Source organism: Grammomys surdaster, unplaced genomic scaffold (genome assembly GCF_004785775.1).
Source record: "Grammomys surdaster isolate TR1022 unplaced genomic scaffold, NIH_TR_1.0 125704, whole genome shotgun sequence".
NCBI classification, from domain to species: Eukaryota; Metazoa; Chordata; class Mammalia; order Rodentia; family Muridae; genus Grammomys; species Grammomys surdaster.
In genome coordinates, this window is record NW_021620539.1 from 1,441,912 (window position 1) to 1,466,609 (window position 24,698).

At 43.7% G+C, this 24,698-nt stretch overlaps 1 protein-coding gene across 3 annotated transcripts in view; it reads left to right on the forward strand.

Annotated features, from left to right (window-relative positions):
- Positions 1 to 24,698, forward strand: part of Nr1i2 (nuclear receptor subfamily 1 group I member 2) — a 51,308-nt gene that overhangs the window by 20,398 nt on the left and 6,212 nt on the right. For all 3 annotated transcript variants that reach the window (XM_028788191.1, XM_028788192.1, XM_028788193.1), the window contains exon 2: positions 16,201 to 16,416. In XM_028788191.1, coding sequence (XP_028644024.1) covers positions 16,229 to 16,416 — 188 coding nt within the window. In that variant the 5' untranslated portion in view covers positions 16,201 to 16,228. The remainder of the gene's footprint in view (positions 1 to 16,200; positions 16,417 to 24,698) is intronic.

A 24,698-nucleotide genomic window follows, 5' to 3' on the forward strand; every position in this document is an offset into this window, starting at 1 on the left:
TTCCTCTCCTCCTCCTTCTTCCTCTCCTGCTCTCCTCTCCTCCTCTCCAAGATCTCACTGTGTAGCCTTGGCTGACCTGGACCTCACTACATAGACAGGTCAGCCTCAAATTCACAAGAGCTTGCCTGGCCTCTGTCTTGTGAGTGCTGGGAGTAAAGGTGCATGCCACTTGGCTTCCCTGTCGTCTTTTAGCACTCTCTGCAGACATTCAAGGTCTTGGACTTTCACTCTGTTCCAGCACTGGGCGACCAGCCTCTTCTCCACTGGCCATTCCTTGTCGAGGATTTGTCTCCTATCCAACAGGAATTTGCTCTTCACTCTATTTCTCTGATAAACTTCCAACCTGATCTACAGTACATCTTATTCTTTCTTGCATCCAAGACACTATTCCCATGGCTGTCTGGGACTCCTGCCTGTGGGCATGGACGCGTTAGTACCTGGCTCACCTTTGCTCTCCTAGACTTTCTAAATATTTAGCTCCAAAGGTTACCCGTGGAGCTCACTTCCCTCCCATTCACTTTCCCCGGGACTGAAAGTCTTTTCTAATACCTCCTCTCTGTCCTTCTCCATATGTCCCTCTACAAGGAAAGGTTCTCTCTCTCTCTCTCTCTCTCTCTCTCTCTCTCTCTCTCTCTCTGTCTGTCTCTGTGTGTGTGTGTCTCAGTCTCTCTGTGTCTCTGTCTCTCTGTGTGTCTCTGTCTCTCTGTGTGTCTCTGTCTGACTTTCGGTGTTTCTTTATCTCTCTGTGTGTCTCTGTGTCTCTGTTTCTGTCCCTCTCTGACTCCCTCTCTATCTCTGCTCTCTTTCTCTGCCTCTCTCTTTCTGGCTCGGTCTCTGTCTCTCTGTCTCTTTCTGTCTCTGTCTCTCTCTCCATGTCTCTGTCTTTCTGTCTCTGTTTCTCTCTGTCTCTCTGTGTGTCTGTGTCTCTCTCTCCCTCTCCTTGTCTATCCTGAACTACAGAGTCCTCTGAGATCGTTTAAGCATTCACACGGATGTGCTGCACACTGTGGCATAATCCTCTGTGGGTCTGTATCTCAGGGCATGGAACTGAGTCAGGGTCTGGTAGCCCAAAGCTCAATCTAAACTCCATTGAGGCCCCTTTCCCAGAACCAAGAGCACTGCCCGCCAGGGTCCCTGTGCTGAGCCGCTTTCTAATTCCCGCCCTTCTCTTTGTTGCTGCAGCCCAGAGCAGCTTCACCTCTCACCCTTTAAGGTGACTTCTGCATCCTCTCTGTGCCTTGTTTTTTGGCGCCATTTTAAAAGTCTCTTCATTCCCCCACTGAACTGTTACATATAATCTGTCAGACATGGATGGTATCAGTGAGGGTTCACATCTGTAGTTTCAATCCTGATGAGTCACACTCTGTGCTTATCTATGCCAATAGCAGGGTTTGAATACGGGAAGCTTCATAACAAGAAAACTACACGTCTTCTAAATGTGTCTTTTTCACCTTATGTTGGTGGTTCTGGGTATTTCACTGATTCACAGAGTACAATATTTTTCGCAACGTAATTATTTTTGTCCAATTTATATGTCATTCATCATTGTTCTTTTTAAAGTTTTTCTCATTTCAATATTTTGACCAGTGTAGCTTGGTTTTTTAAATTATTTTTTAATGTAAAACTTTTTTCCATATATTTTGATCATGTTTTTCCCAGCTTCTGACTCCTCCTCCCAGATCTTCTCCACCTCCCTATCCACTCAACCTTAAATTCTCTTTCTCTCTTTCTCTCTTTCTCTCTTTCTCAGTCTCTCTCTCAAAAAAAATCAGAAATATAAAAATAAAAAAGGGCTGGAGAGATGGCTCAGTGGTTAAGAGCGTTGACTGCTCTTCCAGAGGTCCTGAGTTCAATTCCCAGCAACCACATGGTGGCTCACAACCATCTGTAATGGGATCTGATGCCCTCTTCTGGTGTGTCTGAAGACAGCAGTGGTGTACTCATATATATAAAATAAATCTTAAAAAAATTAAAATGAACAAAAACCAATAAGACAAAACAAAAGAGAACAAAATCAAACAAACAAACTATGGAGCCTGCTTCATGTTGGCCAACCACTCCTGAGCATCAGGCCTGCCCTGGAGTGAGGTTGATACACCCGTTTTCATTTGCCAACAAGTAACAGTTGCGGACAGCTTCTTGATTAGTGATGGGGCCTGTTTCTCCTTCTCCTTCCCCCTCTCGGTTCTGGGATTCTGTCTGGTTTGAGCATGTGCAGGTCTTATATCTTCTGCCACAGTCATTGTTAGTTTCTGATGTCAGTCATGTTTCCTTGGAGTCAGCCACCACCCCTCTTACAATCTTTCTGCCTTTTGGTCTTGATATACACATTCCATTCAGAACTGAGTAATCCAAAGTCTCTCACTCCTTGTATACTGTCCAGTTGTGGGTCTCTGTGTTAATTCCCATCTATTGGAAAAAGAATCTTCTCTGATGAGGGTTGACCAAAAACCTGATCTACACAGCAACATGTCATCAGGAGCCACTTATTGCTGTTCCTTCAGTAGAATAGTGGCATTAGGTTTACCTGTAGGCCTATGATCTACCTAGTCTCGGTTTCTTGGCTACTTTGGCAGTGAGAGTATGAGATCCATCATTCTGTGCTGCGGTATTTTCCATCATCATTGTATATCAAGTACCTGTCCATTCAGACATGGATATTTACAGGACTGTCCCTTAGTGCATGTTTGATCTTGACACTTAGTTTTCCTGAGATGTCCTAGGATGAATGTATGAGTTGGAATTCATTGGTGTGCATTCTAATCCCCCCAAACACACACACACACACACACACACACACACACACACACACACACCACACCCCCCCCACACACACACCACTGAATAAAAGGCATCCTTTCGGTGAAAGCCACTGAAAACTGTTTTTCTTTTTGCTGACTGCATGACTTCTTGCTTACTAAATTTGTATATATCACTGTGGTGGTTTGAATATGCTTGTCCCATTGGAAGTGGCGCTATTAGGACGTGTGACCTTATTGGAGGAGGTGTAGCCTCGTTAGAGGAAGTGTGTCACTGTGGAGTCAGAGCTTTGAGGTTTTATACATACGCTCAAGTCTGTCTGGCCAGTGTGGAATCAGGGCCTCCTTCTGGCTGCCTGTGGAAGACGGTCTCCTCTGGGTGCCTTCAGATCAAGATGTAGAACTCTCAGCTCCTCTAGTACCATGTCTGTCTGCTTCCCAGCATGATGATAATGGACTAAACTGTTGAAACTGTAAACCAGCCCCAATGAAATGTTTGTCTTTATAGGAGTTGCCATGGTCATGGTGTCTCTTCACAGCAGTAGAACACTGACTACCAAGACAATCACCCTACTTCCATTTACTATAGCTGTGATGAAACACTCAAAACTCACTCAGTTTACAGCTTACCCACCATCGTAAAGGAAGGTCAGGCAGGAACTGAAGCAGAGGACACAGAAAAATGCTGTTTAACCAGCTTGCTCTTTATAGCTTACAATTCTTATATAACCCATGACCACCTGCCTGGAGGTGGCACCACCCACAGTGGGCTGTGTCCTCCTAAATTGATGCTAATCAAGACAATGCCTTACAGACATGCTTGGGGGATAATCTGACAGAGGCAATTTCTCAGCCCAGGAATTCTCTCTACCTAGGTCACGTCAGTTTGAGTTGACAAAAACTAGCCAGCACACATATGTCCTTTGATGGAGAATTTTAAAAATTTTGTTACAGTTATTGTTGTTAATCAGCAACAACTACTTTAAAGTTGGCATTTAAGGCTGGGATTGATTTAAGCAAACTTTCTTTTGTTTTTCGAGACAGGGTTTCTCTGTGTGGCCCTGGCTGTCCTGGAACTCACTCTGTAGACCAGGCTGGCCTCGAACTCAGAAATTCACCTGCCTCTGCCTCCCAAGTGCTGGGATTAAAGGCATGCGCTACCACCACCCAAACTACTTTAAACACTACAGATTCAGATCAGGTATGGTGACACAGGCCTTTAAACCCAGCACTCAGAAGGCAGAGGCAGGAGCATCTCTATGAATTTGAGGGCAGTCTGGTCTACAAAGTGAGTATCAGGACAGCCAGAGCTACACAGAGAAACTCTGTCTTGAAAAAAAAAAAAAAACAAAAAGAGACCCCTTTTTATCCCCATTTCCTTCCAAATAAGATCTAATGGTTTTCACATTATAATAAGAAATTGAAATTTTTTGAGAATTATATCAAATCTATACATTAAATTGGGGTCCTTATCATGCTCAATGTTATGGATACTTTCCATTTAAAATTTTAAAGTTTTACTCTCCTCCCAGGCATCTAGGCTAGTATGAATATTTTGCTTACACGTCATAGAGTACTAGTATATTCTTCTCATATTGTTGGTAATTTATTGACGATATAGGCAGAAACTACCAGTTTTTATGTATTTATCCTATATCATTAGGCTACTGAACAATAACCAATTTTTAGAGTTTCCATCTTAAAAAAAAAAAATTGAAAGCAGTGTTAGTTTTGCTTTGAGAGTTATGTCTGGCTTTTGCTTGTTTGTCTCATGTTTTATTGCACCAAGCAACAACTTGACTAATAAATGATTAACAATTCTAGTGACACAGACATGTTGTTTTCTCCCTGACTATCCTGAGAATAAATAGTGTATTTCTTTGGAGCATCTGTCATTAGTTTTGGATGAGTCACACTATCGTTATTACATTAGGAAGACTCATTCCATTTCTGGCTTTTAAAACTTTTGCTATTTGTCTTGGTTTTCTGTTTTTGTTAATTTTTTTTTTATCTCTATGAGTAGAGCAACTGCATGTAAATTCTGGCCACATGCATGTCTAATGCCTGTAGAAGTCAGAACAGGGCATCAGATCTCCCTGGAACGGAAATTAAAGATGGTTGCTAGCCAACACATAGGTGCTGGGAACTGAATTTGGGTCTTCAGCAAGAAGTTGCTCTTAACTGCTGAGCCCTTTCTCCAGCCTCAACTGTTTGTTTCCTAGTTAGAAAAGACAAAGTACATTGTCAGTGCCCTACCAAGAAACGTGAAGGGAAACACTGCAGGTAGGAGAAGAACATCTTCCTCTCTCTTTGAGGTTCCTTAAGTTCTCTAAACATGGGCTTTCTGTGTGCTGTAAAGTATGCATTTTCAGTAAAATGATCCCAATATACTCCTTCAAAACAGAAAAAAAATCTATACAAGGAACGCCTAATTTGTATCACATATTTAAAAAAGTTCATTATTCTTATGTTACCCCCAAACAGGTTAGATGACTATGTAGCTGCAATTATGAGGCTTAAAAGTTACAAGTGCACCTGCCAAGGTACCTGCTGCCTCACAGGAGCCTGTGAAACCGGGGCAGTTCAGGAGGAACTGAGTGTCTTCACTCTGAGGCTCTTCAGAGGTGATCTGAGACTGAGCCGAAGCTAGATACTTAGTAAAAGAAATGCCTCCAACATAAAAAGAAAAGGATACAAAGGCTGAGAACTACAGAGTCAGCAGGACACCATATTGTGGTTTGAATAGGAATGTCTCCCATAGGCTCATTGTTTTGAATGCTTGGTCATTAGTGAGTGGTGTTTCTGAATAAGCATTAGGAGGTATGGACTTGGTGGAGGAAGTACATCACTGGGGGGTGGGCTTTGGAGTTTCAAACACTTAAGCCAGGCCCAGAGTCAACTCTCTCCTGCTGCCTTGTGACCCAGGTATGTAAAACACTCAGTTATTTCTCCAGCATCATGTCTGCCTGCATGGCACCATGCTTCCCACCATGATGATAACAGATTAAACCCTGAACCTGTAAGCCAGCCCCAACTAAATACTTTCCTTTATAAGATAAGACCATGCTGTGGTCATGGTCTCTCGTCACAGCAGTAGAACAGTGACTAGGACACATGGGAATGAGGCCTGGGGAAACTGAGGTCCTTTTTGACATCTGGCTATCTGTTTACAAAACTCTCAGCTTGTAAACATAATTTGTGGCTTTTCACCCAATGATATTTGTTTTATGAAGTTGAGTACACTTGAGTTTCGTGTATATACATTTTGAATTTCGATATCCTCTTGACTGCTCTCTTCTTCCTCTTCTTCTTCCTCTTCTTCCTCTTCTTCTTCTTCCTTTTCCTCTTCTTTCTCTTCCTCTTCTTCCTTTTCTTCTCCTTCTACTACTTTTTCTTCTATTTTTTTTTCCGAGACAGGATTTTTCTATGTAGCTCTGCCTAACTGTTCTGGAACTCATTCTGTAGACCAGGCTGGCCTTGAACTCAAAGATCTACCTGCCTTCCCCTCCCAAGTAATGGGATTAAAGGTAAGCATCTGCACCACCTGTCTTGCTTTACCTCTTCTGATCAGTTTTGGTTTAAAGTTTATTTTGTTATAACAGTAATGTTTGCTTCTTTCCTGGTTTTGTTTGCTTGAAATATCTTCTTCTATACTTTAACTTAAGGTAGTGTCAATACTGAGGTTATGTGTCTTGTAGACAGCAGAATGTTGGGTTCTGTTTTCTAATTCATTCTGCTAGTTGGTGTCTTGATTGAGGAACTGAGACCATCAACTGAGAAGGTTACTGAAAAGTATAACGATTCTTATCATCTTGTTTATTTTGTGGTGTTTTTTTAGTCTCTTTTGCTTAATAGCTGACCCAGCACCCCCCTTTCCCCCTTCAGGCTCAATCTGAACTTTCTCTTCCAGTGTCTTCTACAGGGATGGTTTCACAGTCATAAGTCCTTTTTGCCTCCTTTTACCATGAGAATTTTTCTCTCCCCTTCAGTCATGACTGATAACTTTGCTGCACACACTAATTGGGTCTTAAGTCCCATTAGAACCTGAAATACATTGCTCTGGCCATCTGGCTTTTAAAGTTTCCATCAAAAAGTCAGCTGTGAAAAATGGTGAAGAAGTCTGTGTTTGAGGCTGGTGTGAGAACGCTCACACCCACCCACACCCAAAAACAACCCACATCTGCAAGTATCTCTGCATATTGGAGCATGAGCGTGTGTATGTGTGTGTGTGTTGCTGTGTATGTTGTTTGTGTGAGTGTATATGTGTGCATATATGTGGTATTCCCAGTAAGATGCGTGTCCAATGAGTGTTTTATTTTCCTGTATGAAGTGGTTGATACCTACACAGTACCTACATAGACTTCGTTATTGCTTTAGTATATTCTCTGTGTGTATATACATATATACATACACATATACAAGAGAGATTATGTAACATATGCAAATGAACACCTTTATAGTATACACCCCATAATTCTTATTTCAAGAGTAGCTGGAGTATTTACAGAGCTCCATTTCTTCTTAGGTTTTTTTCTGGTCTCTGCTTCTTCCAGGCAGCTTGGGGTGTCTCTACTTTTTCAAGATGTCTGTGAAGGGGCTGTAGCCAGCCTAAGCATGGCAAACACAGTTCTGGCAAGCCTTGCCCTTCTACTATGCCCTCTGCCTTGCTAAGAAACATTAGATTATATCCCTAAAGCTAGCCACAATGGTTTATTCCCTTATTTGGCCACTTCCTCCTCCTGAGTCTGACTACCAAGGTCCTGCTGTCAAAGTATTGAAGTCCAGCAATCAAAAGCCCCCTTTGGCTCACCCAATAACATGCCCAATTAAAATTAAACACCTAATCCTAACACAGTGTTTTCCCCTCGTACCTTTATAAAGTGCTTTTTGCCTATTGCTGTGACTGTCTCCTCTCTATCCAAAGGCAGTCCTTCATGCTAAATCCCTTACCACCACCCCTGACTTCCCCAGGACAAATATCCCTCCCCACTTCCCTTGTTCCCTCTCCTTTCTTGCTTGTCCTCCATCTCCTGTCTTTGTCTCTTATTTCCTGCCCTTTGTCCCTCTGGGGCAAATAAATCTCAGTAGTAATGAGAACTTGGTGTTGAGATGTCTTGTATTGATACTGGTCCCATCAGTATGGGCTTGTCTGAGGAGACTCTCCGTTGTCTTTACTGTTTAGTTTCTCTCAGGAAGGGTGGGGCCTAGTGAGTCTTGTTAGTTTCAGGGACTTTTGAGAGCTATGTTGAGTTTTTCACTCTGTCTTAATGAGCCTCCCTGCAGGATAGGGTGTTTCAGTCTCAGATGAAATGACACAATAACTGAAACAATCAAGTAATAACACTATTTCCTACTAGAAGTGACACTTGCTAGTCACCATAGCACTTTGTGATTGTAAAACTCCCTGGGTTTCAACAGTAAGTCTGTAGGATTCTGAGAGGATTCCTGAAATGTCTGTAGTAATTAGTCATTTTGAACAAAGAATTTTATTGCACGTGGTTAGAACAGTGTGCTGCCTGTTGAGACTACTGCGGGCTTATTACATTGTCTCTTGGTTTTATAAAATGTATCCAGATTTAAAATGATAACTTTGTTTTATGTGTAAAAAGGTTTCTTAAGACAAAGAAAGAAAAAGCTGTTGACCCTTCTCTCATGGCTTTCAATACCTTGTCTTTGTTTCGTGTTATTTAACGTTTTAACTGCAATATGATGTGAGATGTTTCTTTTCGGGTCCATTTCCTGTTCTATAGACCTCACACCTAGACAAGCACCTCTTTCCATAGACTTGGTTACATTTCTTCTATGATTTTGTTGAAAATATTTTCTCTGTCTTTGGCATGAATTATTCTTCTATGCCCATAATTCAAAGGTTTGGTCTTTTCATGCTGTCCCAAAGATCCTCATTTTCCACTCATGCAGTTTATTTATTTATTTATTTTTAATTTTTCATTATCGTTGGTGCTCCAATCCCTGTGCCTTGTTATTAGTCCCTGGCACTCAACGTCACCATGATCTGGTCTCTTGTTGAGACTTTCCATTAAGCCTTTTGCTTGATTCATTCAGTTTTCCATTCTCAGCTTCATTTTATTTTGGGTTTTCTTCACTGTTTCTATCTTTTTACTGAATTCTGTGTTCATATCCCAGGTTGCCTTCTTCATTCATTTTGTCTGTTCATTTGTGTTCTCTGGAATTTATTCAGGAATGTATTTCTGTTCACTTCAATTTCATTCTTGTGTCTTTGAATTCCTTCAAGGATATTTACGATTCTTCTTTTGAGATGCTTGTCTGGAATTCCATCTAAATTGTTCTTAAGTTTCTTACTTTTTCTTTGGAGGAGACGTACTGTCTTGGGTTTTCATGCCTCCTGTAGCTTTACAATGGGAGTTGTGTAGCCTTCACTGTCTTAGGGTTTCCATTGCTGTGAACAGACACCATGACCAAGGGAACTCTTATAAGGACAACATTTAATTGGGGGCTAGCCTACTGGTTCAGAGGTTCAGTCCATTATCATCAATGGAAGAAGGCATGGCAGCATCCAGGCAGGCATGGTGCTGGAGGAGCTGAGAGTTCTACCGCTTCATCTGAAGGTCGCTAGGAGATGACTGACTCTCATGTGGTTAGGAGGAGAGTCTCATCACCCACTACCACTGTGACACACTTCCTCCAACAAGACCATACCTCTTAATAGTGTCACTCCCTGGACCAAGGATAAGTGGGTTCACTCTGTGACTTTTGGTATGGGGCTCCCATTCCTCCTATGTTTTGTGTTTATTTGAGTCTTTGCTTGATGCTAACCCTTGATTAGTTAGGCTCAGCTGGGTTATTTCGAGTTCAGTCTTGAGGGTTTTGGTACTGACTCTATAGGAAAGGGGTCCCCAGATTGGATAGGGGAATGTGTGGCCTCTGACCTCACAGGTGGGTACTCTGTGTGAGTTGGGCAGAAACGGGTATGGGTTGCCAGGGTTAGACTGGTATGGGTTGCCAAGGTTGTAAGGTTGTAAGGTTGTAGCCTCTGACCTGAGGTGTGAACTAGTGCTTTAAGCAGTTACTGAATTGCTGGGAGCTAGGACACACGTAGATCCTCCAATATGAGGAGTAGGCAGTTATGGCACACTACCTAGGAGGGCAGAGATGAGGGCAGCAAAGGGCAATGAGGTATGTATGACCTCTGACCTAGGAAGTAGAAAGTGCTCTGCACAAGTGCTGGGGAGGTTAGAGGTGGGGAGGGAGGCGCAGGTGTGGCCTCTAATCTGGGCATTAGCTCTGTTCGGATGCTGAGATGTTGGGGTGTAAGATACCAGAGGCCCCTCACATGGGGAGCAAGCTCTGCTTGGGTCCTGAGATGCTGTGTGGCTAGCTTCATATGGGTTCTGAGATGCTGAGGGCTGAGGTGCCAGAGGATAGAAGATGCAGTCTCAGACCTGGGGAGTGACTGCCAACTGGGTCGTAGAGCGCTGGGTGCTAGGATAGTGGAAGTGTTTGACCTGGAACCTGGGGAGCGAGCACCACTAGGTTTCTGATGCTCTGGGGACAGGTTCCATGTGGGTTCTGAGGGATTTGTGGTTAGACTGCAGGAGGGAAGGCGATATGGCTCTCATCTCAGTAGTAGAAGGGCTCCTACAGGTTCCGAGATACAAGACAGTGAGTTACATGTGGGTCCTGAAGGGCTAGAGGTTAGAGTGATGGAAAGAAGGAGATGGAACTTCTGCCCTGGCACCTCCACCTGGCTCTTGAGGCACTGGGTAGCAAACTCCTAAGTCCTGGGATGTTGGGAGCTGGGATGATGAAGGAAAGGAGGCATAGGTTCTAACCTGAGGTGTGAACTCTGCTCAGATCTTAGGATGCCGAGAGCAGTCTCCATCCTGGAAAGCTGGGAGTTAGGGTGCTAGCAGGAAGGAGACATGGCCTCTTACTTACAAACCAGGCTCCACTGAGGTCCTGAGGTAGTAGGAAATGCACTTCTGTCCTGAGAGGCCAGGGTTCGAGGATCCCAGAGGAAGGATGATAGGGGGTGTGGCGGGTTCCAGTGAAGTCTGTGGTGCTGGGAAATGAGCTCCACCTCTCCTGAGCTGCTGGGGGGGGGGGGGGAGGAAATGTGACCTCTAGCCGTGGGAGGGAATTCCATTCAGGTCCTGTGGTGCTGGGGAATTATAAGTCTATTCAGATAATTTATACAGTCTTCCCTGCCCCACCCCCCCTTGTATTCCATTCTGAAAAGGATCTCTTTGTAAACTTGGACGGATGCCAGGCGTAATGTGCTGTTACACCAAGCTCATGGTCTCTTTTTGTCTGGTGTATAACTTTTTCTCTGTTTGTATTGGGTTCCTTACACAGTCTGGATGTTAATCCACTGTCAAACAGTCTGCAAATATTCTCTCCTCTTTTGAAATCTTTCTTTTCTGCCCTCTGGCTCTGGCTTCCGGCAGGAAGAGGGAGAAGAGGAACACATTCTCCTTGGCTTATCATCTGGAAGACGAGATGGACTGGGAGGGTCTGAACCACTGGGGTAATAGCTTTTGGGAAGGGAAATCCCGTTTACTTGGGAAACCTTTCCCAGCTGACTCAGCTGATTGGGAGATAGGTGACTTGACTTCCTCAAGGGTAGCTGGTCTTTGAGTAGTGTCATGGTTAGCTTCCACTGTCAACCTGATGACAACCTAGAGTTACTTGGGAGGAGAGGAGTGGTAGGTCAGGATGGATGCAGGCAACTTGGACATAGAAGGAAGGAAGGATTTGTGGGGTGGAAAAAGGGGCTTTGGGGATGGGAGATTCCTTAGGGTCCGTTCCCCTGACACCTCCAAGCTGTAAATACCAACAGAGGTACATATGCTGATTTTATCAGAGGCATCCAGGATCCTAACAGCCGACAGGTATTAATTGTCAAGTCAACTTTCCCAACTTGATTTTCTCAGGCGGTTAGGTGACTAACCCTTCAGGAACCTCACTAGAAGAATTGCTTCCGTCAGATTGACCTGTAGGGCATTTTCCTTATTGCTAATTGAGGTAGGAGAGCCCAGCCCTCTGTAGGCATGCCATCTCTAGGCAGGGCAGGGCCTGGGCTATGTAAAAAAGACAGCTGACCATGAACCAGGGAGCAAGACAGTAAGTAACACCCCTTCGTGGTTTCTGCTTCAGTTTTTCCCCTGAGCTCCTGCCCTGACCTCCCTTGACGATGGACTTAACCTCTAAGATAAGCCCTCTCCTCCTCTAAATTGCAAGGTGATCATGTGGCAGTGTGAAGAGACAGAGGAAAGGAGATTCTGTCTGCCCTTTTACCCAATCTTCCTCCTCAGGCTTCCAGATCTCATCCTCTCCTTCTTCCTTTTCTAGGCGAGGTTCAAAGTGACTGCACTCAGGGAAGAGATGGCTCTGAAACTTTGGTTTGGGGAGTTATCCCATGCTCCTGCCTTCCCTTATGTTTTTTCAGACTGCTCCAGATTTTAGATTTAAGGGTACTGACCTCTCTGGGGTCCTTGTACCTGTCTGTTTTTCTGCCTGTAAAAAGAGGAATCCCACAGATGAGTGCAGGAGGGGTCAGAGGTCGACCTGTGCTGGCTCAGAGCCCTCCCCTCTTGTGGGCAGGATCACAAACTGTCCCCTTCCATCCCTGATGACAACCCAACTCTGGGGGACCAGAGCAGAAGAAGAGCACAGTTTTGAAAGCAGCATAAGTGCCTATAAAGAGTTTTTATCGTCTGGGGCATAAGTGTATCACATGCACGTGACAGCCCTGTTTAACCAGAGCGTTATATTATAGAACTCTTAGTACCATTTATTTAAAGTGGGTTGTCTATTACTAATGAATTAAAGTTCTGTTCGGTGATGATTTTTTTATTCTGATAGCAAAATTAGTCCATCTCTAGGTTGAAAAAATAAAGTAAGTACATTTACTTTACTTAAGTACATTTTATACATACATTCATAGAACAAACCCCAGAAATCATCCAGCCCACCCCACTTCAGCCATTCCTGTTGTTTGTTTGTTTTTGAGATCTGGTTTCTTTGTGTAGCCCTGGCTCTACTGGAACTCACTTTGTAGACCAGGCTGGCCTACAACTCAGAGATCTGCCTGCCTCTGCCTCCACCTCGCGTGCTGGAATTAAAGGTGTGTACTACCACCTCCTGGTTAAAATTAATCTTTTAAATTTACATTTAAGTTTTTCTAGCAAAAAAAAAAAAAGAATACAAGACTTACTTGACATTTATGAAATACAACCTACCCATTTAACCATCCTTTAAGGGCAGGATATTAGCTCTGTCTTTGTAAATCCTGGACCAAGGTTTTTTTGGTTTTGGTTTTGTTTTTTTTTCCCCCCCAGAATTAACATTTGAAAGCAGCAGACCCTAACCACCCATCCTACCTATAAGGTCAAAATGAACATTTCAGGTATTTAGTGATTTAGTTATGCTTGAGTGGTGCTGTGTTGCCAGTTTTTCTTCAGTTTCAAATTCTACAGTTAAATAGAGGGAAAACACTAACCATAGTTCCTATATGTTAATGTGGTCCAAATCCTCCCAACACACATACACACACATACACACACACTTTAAATTATGCATGCCAAGGTAGTATTTTTATTAATCAGTAAATTAACATTTTTAAACACATGTTTAAATAAATATAAATAAGAATAAATAAATTCTTTGAGAATTTAGTACATGTATAGAAAGTGTTTCTCATGGTGTCATTCCCTCCCTTCCCCTCCATCTCTCTCAGATTCTCTCACCTTATGGTGTTTCCTTTTCATGCCAGGCCTTCTTTAAAACCCTTAATAACCCAGATAGTGCTATTGTTATGGACTTGACAGTCACTACCTGTCCCCCAAGTCAGGCCCAGACACCTCAAAAGTGGGGAGCAGAAAAGGTTTTCTTCAATGTGGTCATATCAAGAAGAGAAAAAAAGACCCAGTGACCCCCCCAAATCCATCTTCTGGGTCCTGAAGTGAGACGGAAGTTTAAACAGAGGATCAAACACATATCTCAGCAGCATTAAGGTGTGTCCCACCAGTGACCCACCATTATCTGGGACTCAGTCTCATCCCATAAAGTTGTCTGACATGTTGTTAGAGCTCTGTAACATCTTTCTCAGGAGACAAGCCAGTCCCGCAAGTCATCACTGTTGCTGTACTTCACCCCCCCCCCCCGACATGTTTTCTTTCTCCCAGCATGAGATTCTTGAGAAATTCTCATTTTAGGCTTCATTGTTTCAATAGTCTGATAATTAGACTGAGAAACACTAGCGTATGTTTAGAACATCTTCCTGTCTACCTAGCCCCTTACACTATCAATATGCCTGCACATAGGTGTGGGGAACCACTGGAGTCTGGGTGGACCACCAACGGCCACGCCTTCCAATAAACAATTTCTCAGTCAACAGCCATCAACTGTCAATAGCTCCTCAGTTTAAAAAAAATAGCAGTTTGCCACTCATTTGTTTTTTAGAATGCTAGAATACCTTGTCCCGTGCTGCTTTAAACACAAAATGACGTCAAAAAATAATTATAAATACAAAAATGTACTCTTAGATAAACCATCATAAATTTACAAAAGACTAGTCAGCTAAAATTCCCCCAAGGGGGATCCCTGACTGTATAGACTTAGTATTTTACAAATCACAATGGTAAGACAGCAAGGGAGAGTTTCTCAGCTCTTGATGAACTTACCACTAGAAGCCAGGGCACCAAACATCAACAATCACCAAAGCTACCTTAAACCAGTGGCTTCTGAGTGTGAGGTCTCATGTCTTAAGAGAATAAGAAAATGTGGACAGTAGTGAGCAAAGCAAATGTAGATTTTTATATATATATATATGTATATATATTACAATATAATATAAATATATCTACATATTATATGCAAAAATATATAGTTTATATATTATATAAATTACTTATATATAATAAGTAATGTAACTTATATAAATATATAATATATTATAACATATTAATATAATACATTATATTAAGACATGTTACAATATATATTATTTGTATAATATATTGTAAATTATATATTATATACTATGATGTACTATATATTGTGTTGTATATTATATTTATAACATAATATATATTATTATATATTGTAAACATATATTATATAACATGTTATGTATCATATATAATATATAAGTATTATATATATATAATTCCTGAGAATAGAAGAGTTTCTAAAGGTACAATGTCATAGCACTGTCCTGCCCAGTAGCTTTTGAGATACTTATATTGGGAGTTAGATGGAAACTGGGCTAATATTTATTGACATTGGTAGTTTTTGAGCTAATGTAGGCAGAGCCAGTAAGTGGCCCACACTACCCTTTGAGTGCACCCTTGGCTAGTCAGGAGGTGACCCTGCACTACTCATCCACCCAGGGGAGTGGGCACACATCACGCTCCTCTTCCCTTGTTTTCCCAACTCTGTCACTCATTTTGTAGACTATTCATTGACCTACCTTCTACTAATTAGCTCATGACTTACTATGACCGGCCCTTATTTCTGTGGAGAGCTGCAGTCTACCTCAGTGATAGAGATACACTCAATGTCTTCAGTTCTCTGTGTCCTAAATTGGTTGACAGAACCCCAATGGTCAAAAGACCAACACACTGAACTCTTCCTGTCATATGGCAGATGCCTAACTAGTTCAAAGGAATTTCCAAGTAGACAAAATTTGCCATATGAATAGTATACTAGTCCTTATGGCTCCATATAACACCATATAGTTCAGAGAAACCTCCAGCCCAAGTGGAATGCCCAAGATACACTGGTCAGAGAACACTTATCAAGGGTTAATATTTCTTGAGAATTAAAACCTGAGTCCAGGCATTTACTTCTCTGTTCTAAAAAACCTGAGGCATAAAACAGCTGGAGTGGGAAGATTTAAGAAAGAAAACAAGTCCATGGAATGAGATGACTCTTGCAGTGCGATGCTGCTTTACCCTCTCGGTCTGTTTGGTATTCAATTAAAAACCTTTTTTTTTTTTTTTTTTTTTTTTTTTTTTGACATGGCCTTTTTCTCTCCGTGTGGAATTCTGGGCCACAACACTGCCAAAAGGCTATCATCTTTCCAAGATCTCTCCAGCCCCAGAAATAATACTAAATGTCAACCTTTCCCATGAGTTTGCTAGTCATTGATCAACTTATGACCCCTCAATCCACTCAGTGTCTACATAGTCCAATCCAGACAACATCTTCTCTTCTCATTTCTTCCTTTTGTAGTAAGCTCTTTCCCATATTCTGGCTTAAGTGTTCTGTCTAGGGCCCCTACTGTGCTTTAAAATGTTGTGGTCGCATTTTTCTTAACAATAATTCAAATAATCACCTACATTTTCCCCATGGGATGTCAGGTCCAGCAGCAATCCCAAATGTGAGTCTTGCTCAGAAGGAAGAGTGTTCCCAACATCTCCCCGAACAAATCTTTCATTCTGTGTTTTTTCCGTTCTAGTCCAGGACACACAGATGTAAACCTGGAGATGAGACCTGAGGAGAGCTGGGGCGGTGTTGGCCTTGTACAAACTGAGGAAGCAGATTCTGCCTTGGAAGAGCCCATCAACGTAGATGAGGAAGATGGAGGTCTTCAAATCTGCCGTGTATGTGGGGACAAGGCTAATGGCTATCACTTCAATGTCATGACATGTGAAGGATGCAAGGGATTTTTCAGGTATGATCACCCACCAACCTTCATGCACTTGCTGGTATTGACACACTAGGTCACATTAACTAACTTTCTGGACAATATCTGTAGGCCTCAGCTTGATCTGATATCTGGGGTCATTTGGTGCTCCCAAAGCCTACCCTCCTAGTTATTCCAAGAGAGCCATGAATACTTCAGAAGAATCTTCATCTTCAAGGATTCCTTCATCTACTACCCAGGAAAGGATCATTTCGCTTAAATTAACACTTAGTTCCTCTGTGTGTTCTTGAGTAAAATGGAAGGTCAGTTAAAAGTAAAAATAAATAAGTAAAATAAAAAAAAATGTGAAAGGAAGTATTCAAATCACTCTTATAGTAGGTCTGAACAAAAGGTTCACCATCATCCAGATGAAGACTAGAAAGACCAGTGGCAATTCAACAAAACCATCTTCAGCATTAGGACTCAGATCCAAGGTGGGAGGGAAGGCAGGAGACAATATATGAGAAAGAGCTCCAGTTCACCTTCAGGAACAGAAGGTCTACAGTTCTCACCTCAAAGCCACACTTAGGACATTCATATATTTCTAAGACAGTAGATGTTGTGTAACTTTTCCTGAGGAGACATCAACAAACATCTGCACACTATGGATAGGCTATCAGCAATACACCAAGAAATTATTCTACCCAATTCTAGCTTGGTGAACCAATGGATTTCTATTATTCTTAAGTCCTTGGGTGACTCAGGCAGATGCATCCCTGAGAGGCACCACTCAGGCCCCATCGAAGATACATATAAGCTGCATTATTGATATTTCTCTGCATGACTTGCAGGCAACTCCACAACAGTGTCTTCTCTGCTCACAATTTATATTACCTTTGAAAGCACTGTTTGAGCCTTGAAACTTCTAACTTTGTAAACTTCCCAAGTGTTGTGAATCTGCCTCCTACTTCCAGGCAGGGGACTGTTTCAATCCAGAGGACTCCCTTCCTTCAGCTCTTACATTCTTTCCCACTCTGAAAAGTTCCCTGGATCATGGAATGGATAATACGTGTGCCTGATTATTTTCTTTCATAGACAGAGAAGCATTGGGCCACCAAGCAGTAGCAACAGCTATCAGTAATTTGACTGTTTATGAATCTCGAAAGTAACTGCCACTCACTGCACAAAGTTTCAATAACTGAGGTTGACAGTAAGCAATGATCTGTAGGCACGAACGTGTTTAGGAAATTTAGAAGTAGAAGCTTTCTATTGCTGTGATAGAACACATAACCAAAAGCAACTTGAGGAGGGGACGCTTTGTTTGGCTCACATGTCCAAGTCAGTTCATTAGAAGAGAAGTCAGGCAGAGATAGAAAGGTATAAAGTAAGAACTGAAGTGGCGTCACTGGAGGAATACTGCATTCTGGCTTGTTCCTCCTAGCCTGTCTTTCTTATACAACCTAGAACCACTTCCCCAGGGGGTAGCACTACCCACCACAGGCTGGGCCCTTCCGTATTAGTCATTAATGTAGAAAATGCTCCACAGACCTGCCTACGAGCCAATTTCAGTTTTTTCATTCCAGGTGTCTCTTCCCAGATAATTCTCGTTTGTCTTTTTTTTTTTTTTTAATTATTTATTTAATGTATGTGAGTACACCATTACTCTCTTCAGACACACCAGAAGAGGGCATCAGATCCCATTACAGATGGCTGTGAGCTACCATGTGCTTGCTGGGAATTGAACTCAGGACATCTGGAAGAGCAGACAGTGCTCTTAACCAGCCCCTCGTTTGTCTTAAATCGAAGAATCAAACAACACAAAACAAAAACAAATAGAACTAGCCAGTACCCAAATAAAACTGGCAGGCATATCATAATTGTTTAATAAGACAATAGCAGTCACCTTCAAGTGAGACCTAGACTCTCTCTAACTATAAGATTCTGCCCTGGATTATAGTACCAACACGTATTCCCTCCTGTGGAGCTGGCCATAAATCCAATAGAGAAGATACTGGTTGCATCCATAACAGTTGCGCCACTACCGCCCTGGCAGGCCTATCTTGCCTGCCATGCTTGTTGTGTAGACAGTCTCTAGTCCTACTTAAGTGAGTAGGACTATCAACAACAATTCTCTCCCAGTAGCTTGCACATCACTTTCCAATACCACGCAAGCCAGTCGTCAAGAACAAGCTGTCAGCTCAGTACCAGCTTGATTACTCCACATTTACAATTAAAGCATGAAGTGTATTCCAGTAGAAATTGACCATCTAATTCTACCATGCAAGACTGCAATAATCTATGGTATGTACGACCCCTGGGAGTACCTTTTTACACACACACACACACACACACACACACACACACACACACACACAGAGCCTTTTGTTTATACTCTTTAACTGCTGTTTTAATAACTCATTCTTTAAACCAACTCAGCTCCTATAGGGTTATAAGGCAGGTGGAAGCTCCATTGAATCTGGTTGCCGTCAACCCAGTTCTTTACATCATTACTTATGAACTAAATATTCTTGTCAATCCATAGACGCCAACACATAACACCAAGAGACCGCGGAGAGTAGCTTCACCCATTGTTTATGTGCATGAAAATGCTTGGAAAGGCCTATGGCTATGACCACACAGGGGAGAGCATATTTCATAAGCATAGGCCCTGTAGTCTATCTGCCAATCCTGTATGAGATAGGTCGAATAGGTTGAACTACATACCTGCACCATCAATAGCATCCACCTGCTGGGGACACAATTGGGAACAAGCCTTACATGTTTGAGCACCATGCCGAATGTCAGAATGCCTCAGGAGAATACAGTGACTTTTATCTATTTCTTAACCTTTGCTAGCTGCCCTCTGGCCAGATTGTGTATGAATCAAATGAGCAACCTCTACTGGGACCTGGGGACAGATGGCCTGTATTTGAGTAAGGTCATCTGCTTTCTGAGGAGACTCAATGAGGTGTGGGTGCTCCTGGAAAACGATGAGGGGCTCTGACTCTTGTTGAATGTTCTTACATAGTTCCTTCCACATCCGTTTGTCCTCATTGTAGTCAAACCAACAACTCGAGTTTTCTGTTTCCCAGCGCATCATCCATAAAGTCAGGCCTCCGCGTACAGCACCGATTCTCACAGCCTTGTCTCTTGAGTTACTATTATCCATGTTGCTCTTAGCTCATCGGCTACTCTTCCCTTCTTCTCCCATCAGCCACTTGGTATCAGTATTTATTTGTATGGCAGCAGCCACCCATTCTTGTTTGTTGTCTCTATTTGTGTGGCCGCCTGGGTACCAGCCATCTACATGAGTAGGTGTTGACCTTTCCAGCACTTTATTTGGCTTGGATGTTGGTTTAGTCTGTTGAGGGGAGTCCCAGAGGCTCAGAAAAACACTGGCCCCAGTGCAGACTTTGTGGCACATCACACGGCTGTAAACAGGCATGCCACCTGTGCAGCGTTTGATTCTGTGCCATCTAAACGGCCTTCAGTCCAAAACGTCATCACATGAGATGCTTTCACTGTTGCTGCAGCAGAGCTGGTAATGGATCCCACTCTTACGTCTCGTATACATGCTGTCTCATAGAACAGTAATTGCTGTTCTAGAGCGGCTTGATGAGATTCTAACCTCCCTCTCTGCTATGGAATTAACACCATTGGAACGGCTTGTTCAGGTGGTTTTTGTCCTCCCTCCAGCCCTCTAAGTTGCTGGTGACTTCTAACACAAAAGGATCCGGAGGCATCGTGAGCCACAACTGTCCTACGAGGATCTTTCTTACCCAGCTCAAAAGCTGCTTTCTGAACCAATCGAGTTCTTATCAAGTTCTCTTATCAAGTTCTATGAAGGATAGGCAACTTGGACAACATGGAGGACAAACATTCACCAAGACCCCAAGAACTGAAAGAACACCTGCAGCCATTGTACATTTACAGGCATGCGTGTTGTAGAGTTTTCTCAATAATACTGTACCACTGTGTTAGCTGTTCTGTCAGGAAGAGCAATGTTGGGTGCAGCGGAGTCTAGGGGAAGAGCATGGCCCATCACCTACCATCGGCATCTTACCTGGCTATATGTCCCTAAGAGTTTTGTGCCTACTACTAGTGGATTTCCCATCTGCATTTCTTTAAACGTTCTTGTATGTGTTTCAGATTCTTCTCCAACTCTTTAACTACTCTAAACCACTCAGAGGCCAGCATTATATCACCTGTGTAATGAAACCTTTTGTTACAGAGGGTAGACAGGGCAACAAAGCAAGGGCCGCCATTCCACCACAAACAGCAAGAGTACGGAGGTGATCTCGGAGATAATGGAAAGGTCCTCTCTGATGGTCCTGTGGAATGCAAATGGCTCTTGGGATTCAGCAGCTAACTGGATAGGTGAAAAGTGTTAGCACGGTCCAGGACAGCATGAGTGGACTCTACCACTGTGTTAGCTGTTCTGTCAGGAAGAGCAACGTTGGGTGCAGTGGAGACTAGGGGAAGAGCATGGCCCATTCCCCTCCAATCATCTGACTTCCTCACAGTCCACCCTGGACTGCTGAAAAGGTGTCCGTCAGGAATAATATCCACGTTTTCCGATTCCTTAATGGAATCAGTACTGTTACATAGCCACAGCCCTCGGGTAGGCAGCTTCCCAAGCTCCCTTCCTGCCCAACCAGGGGAGAAACGCATACAGTAAGCTCTACAGGGTGGAGAGGGGACAGTGAGCCAGCCCTAGTATGAGCTTAGTCCTTTTCACCTGTACCACCCATCCCTGTCTCCATCTACTGCTGTACAACTGTCCCAGTCCTTTGGGACATGTCATGAAATAAGATCCACTCGCTTGAGAAGTCCAATAAAACCCAGGTGCTTTACAGGGGAGTAGGAGATCAAGAAATCCACAATTCAGCCTGGTGCTTGGGATTTCCAAGCGTAACCCTCATCGTGGGCAGCATTTGCCACTCTATCAGGAGCATCTGGCAAAGCTCCAGCTCCATATCTCCTTCATTCATACCAGGTGCTAGAGTGTGGGGCCACCTGTATTGCTTTATCCATTTGCCCCATTCCCCTCCCCCATCCTCCCTGCTTAACTACCATTCCTGCTTGAAAACCTTCCAGAGACAATGCTTTCAAGTGACTAGGACGGTTCCCTCACTCACTTTCCCTTTATGTCATCTCTCCTTTAATGCTTTAGCATCTTAAGAACCTAATTTACATAACAGTCTAAATTGTTCAGATTCACTAAAGCCTCTTCTACCCCATAAAGATATTTTCCTAGCCACAGGGGGCACAGCAAAGCTCAAGCTTGAGGTCCTTGTTAAGTAACCTTTTAGCTTCCTAGCTCTAACGTCAATACACTCCTATCTGGCCCTACAAAAAGAAACTAAAACCACTGCTTGTCTCTTGCTTAATTCTCTCAGTAATCACTCCCATTGCTCCATTGCCTTCTAGTCTGCATATCCTCGGGGACTTCAGCAAAGTGTCTGATGGACACATGAACTACTCCCTCAGGAACCTTCCTCATATAGCTTCGGGTTACCCAGCTTTTGCCTCAGAGAAATGAGGCTCAATCTCTCCACTTCTAGCTCATGCAGATTGATCCCAGCTACTCACACATCCCACAGCCTCAAAAGCCAAAGTTCCAGAGGCTCTTTGATTCCTTGTTTAAGTCTTTCTCAGTTCACTCAGATCCAAGACATGGTGTTTCCTGATTATCATGATTTCCTGTGGTGGGCCATTGTCAAGGACTCTTAGCACTGAATCATGAGGTTTCTCTCTTCCCCTGTATTAAAGGTTGAACTGAAGAAAGCCTTCTATTATTCCTACCTTGCCTCTCCCCCCACCCTTATAATTTGGTTCTCTCCATGGCTTCTCAGTTTGGGATCCTAGGAAGATCTCTTTTCTTTCTCATGTCTTCCCAGGTGTGAGAGATGACAAGCCAAACGTCCATCCCTTCCTCACTTTGCCCACGTTTCCCACCCATTGGGGTGAGCAGTGTTAAGGTGCACTGTGTGTCTTTCCGATATACTTCCTCCCTTTTCAGTAGGGTTCACTGGTACATTATTGGATTGTAGAGTGTCCCCATACTTGAGTGTCAGACCCCATTTACCAAGAGGATTTGTCACTCTATGCCATGTAAAGGAAAACGGCTACCCTAGGGTCCTCCCTCAAGGATGCTCTTCTCTCAGATGGCTCAGCCTGAGCTGCTTCTCTTATCACTCTCTTCAGGGGCCACGCAATTGCTCCTCCCACACACACCTTGGTTCTGTTGGTCCTTGCTCAAGTACCCATGTGTCATGCTATGTTTCCAGGGGAGACCTGAACAACTATGTACCTCAGGTAGGGCAGTTGGTGATAGTTCAAAGAAATGATTCCTCAGAGCTTGGCGAATGAGTTTCTTGGAGACACTTGGCTAAGGAGTTAATTACGGGAGTGTGGATGACTTGGGCAGGCGTAGCACTGAAAGGTCCTCCCGCAGCTTGGTGGATGGCTTACGAGGGCAGCACCAATTAGGTTTCTCTGCATAATTTACAGTTAGCCCCCACCAGAGTCCCCACTCCCCAAGAAATTGCTTATTGCTTATGTAACTTCCGGGAGGGGGATCACTGGAGTCTTTAGTTTTGTGAGCTTACTGAGTCTTTTGAGCCCCCTTTTTCCCCTTAGGGTGGAAGGTTCCAGCCAAACTTGTCAGGCTCTCCCCTTAGTTTTTGTTGGATTAGTCTTTCGAATGGAAATGAATGTTCAAGCCAAGGCCCCACCCTGCAATGCCAAAGATGTGGTGCTGGTCATCCTAAGGAGAGGTAGGTGCTCATTGTCTCTCATGGGAGAACTTACGATCCTTGATGACTCCAAAGGGGCAGTGCAGCAAGCTCGGGGCTATGACCAGGTCCGTGTCCCCAGGTCCCTGACTTTGGGGACAATGTGGTCATGAGGAGCTGACCTCACGTCACTTGGGAATAACTCTACCAGGATAGGCCCAAAGGGACATCGATCCAGGGAGACATGATCATTGACTGTGTGGGCTACAGTGGGGTACACATCAGCAGTGCCAGGCCATGTCCAGTCACAAGTCACAGAATACTTGGATCAACTCATGGGACAATAAAGGAAAGGTGGGACCAATTGAAATGAGGAATCTGAGGTCTCCTGAGTTGATGAGCCTGCATTTTTCTTTTCTGCCAACCCAAGAGATCTGGCTGTAGTCTGGCTCCTCTTGGAAAAGCGTAGTTCCAGGAAACCCAGACAGTAAAAAAGGATGCTTATCCAAAGGGCGAGACAATCCGGCCCAGAAGTCGTCACCCTATCATGTACGTTAGCTGGCTTCAGCCTACTCCTGAATCAGTAGCAAAGAACACCAGCTAAATTGCTGAGCTGAGCATGCACCACAAACCCTCCCATGAAGGCAGGTTCTGGTTCTTCAAGCCAGAAAACCTGGCTTCTGTATGAACCTCCCCCAGGGGTGTGAGAAACCTCGTTTGGGTGTCACCCTGGCATACCTAGAGGGAGGTGAGGCATCTGTGCTTGGGAACTTGGCTTCTTAGTAAGCAAACTTGTCACTTATCAAGCAAAGTTTGTCACTTACCTGGAGGACAGGTGATGATCAGTCTCCTTCACTGTGGCAGGGGGTTTTGAAAACCGAGTCTTTAAAGCTATATAAAACATATAGGCCAGCATCTGATACATGGCATGCTTTTGATGGACGCCAGTCCCCTTTTGGCATTTGGGGGCCACTTGGGGGTCAGCATCAGGGGCTTCTTCTCTAGGTCTGTAAAGATGAGAGTGTGACACCCACAGGAATACTCCCAGGCTGATGGTTTGAGCCCAGCAAGCTCCAGAGCTCAGGCCTGCCAGGCACAGTGAGCTAGCTCAGTCTCAGGTCCGGAGCTCCCAGCATCCCTCTGTTCTGTTTCCATCCTTCCAATTCGGCTTCTCTTATTTCCCACACTGTTGGACAGAGCAGAGGCCAGAGCCAAGGCATCAGTTGGGACATCCAGATGTGGAGATGAAGGATAACCAAGTTAGGGCAGGAATGGCAGGCAGTTATGGCAGTCTGGTGGGAAACTCAGGATGGCTGAGCTATAGAGTGGTCTGACTGAGATTTCCGGCATCACGTACAGTCTGCCCACAGGTCCTCTCTACAAAGGCCAGTGGCCCTTCAGCACCCTTCAGGCTGGTGACAAAGAAGCCCCATCCCCAACCCCCATACATACACTCTATTCTACAGATCTCTCAACCTCCCCTTCGCAGGCCAATCGGAGCTGGAGAAGAGCAAGGACTTTATATGTTAAGAAGCTGCTGGGGTTGGGGGCGGGGGTGGTGGGAGATTTTCTCTGGCTTTCTTTTCCAAGGAG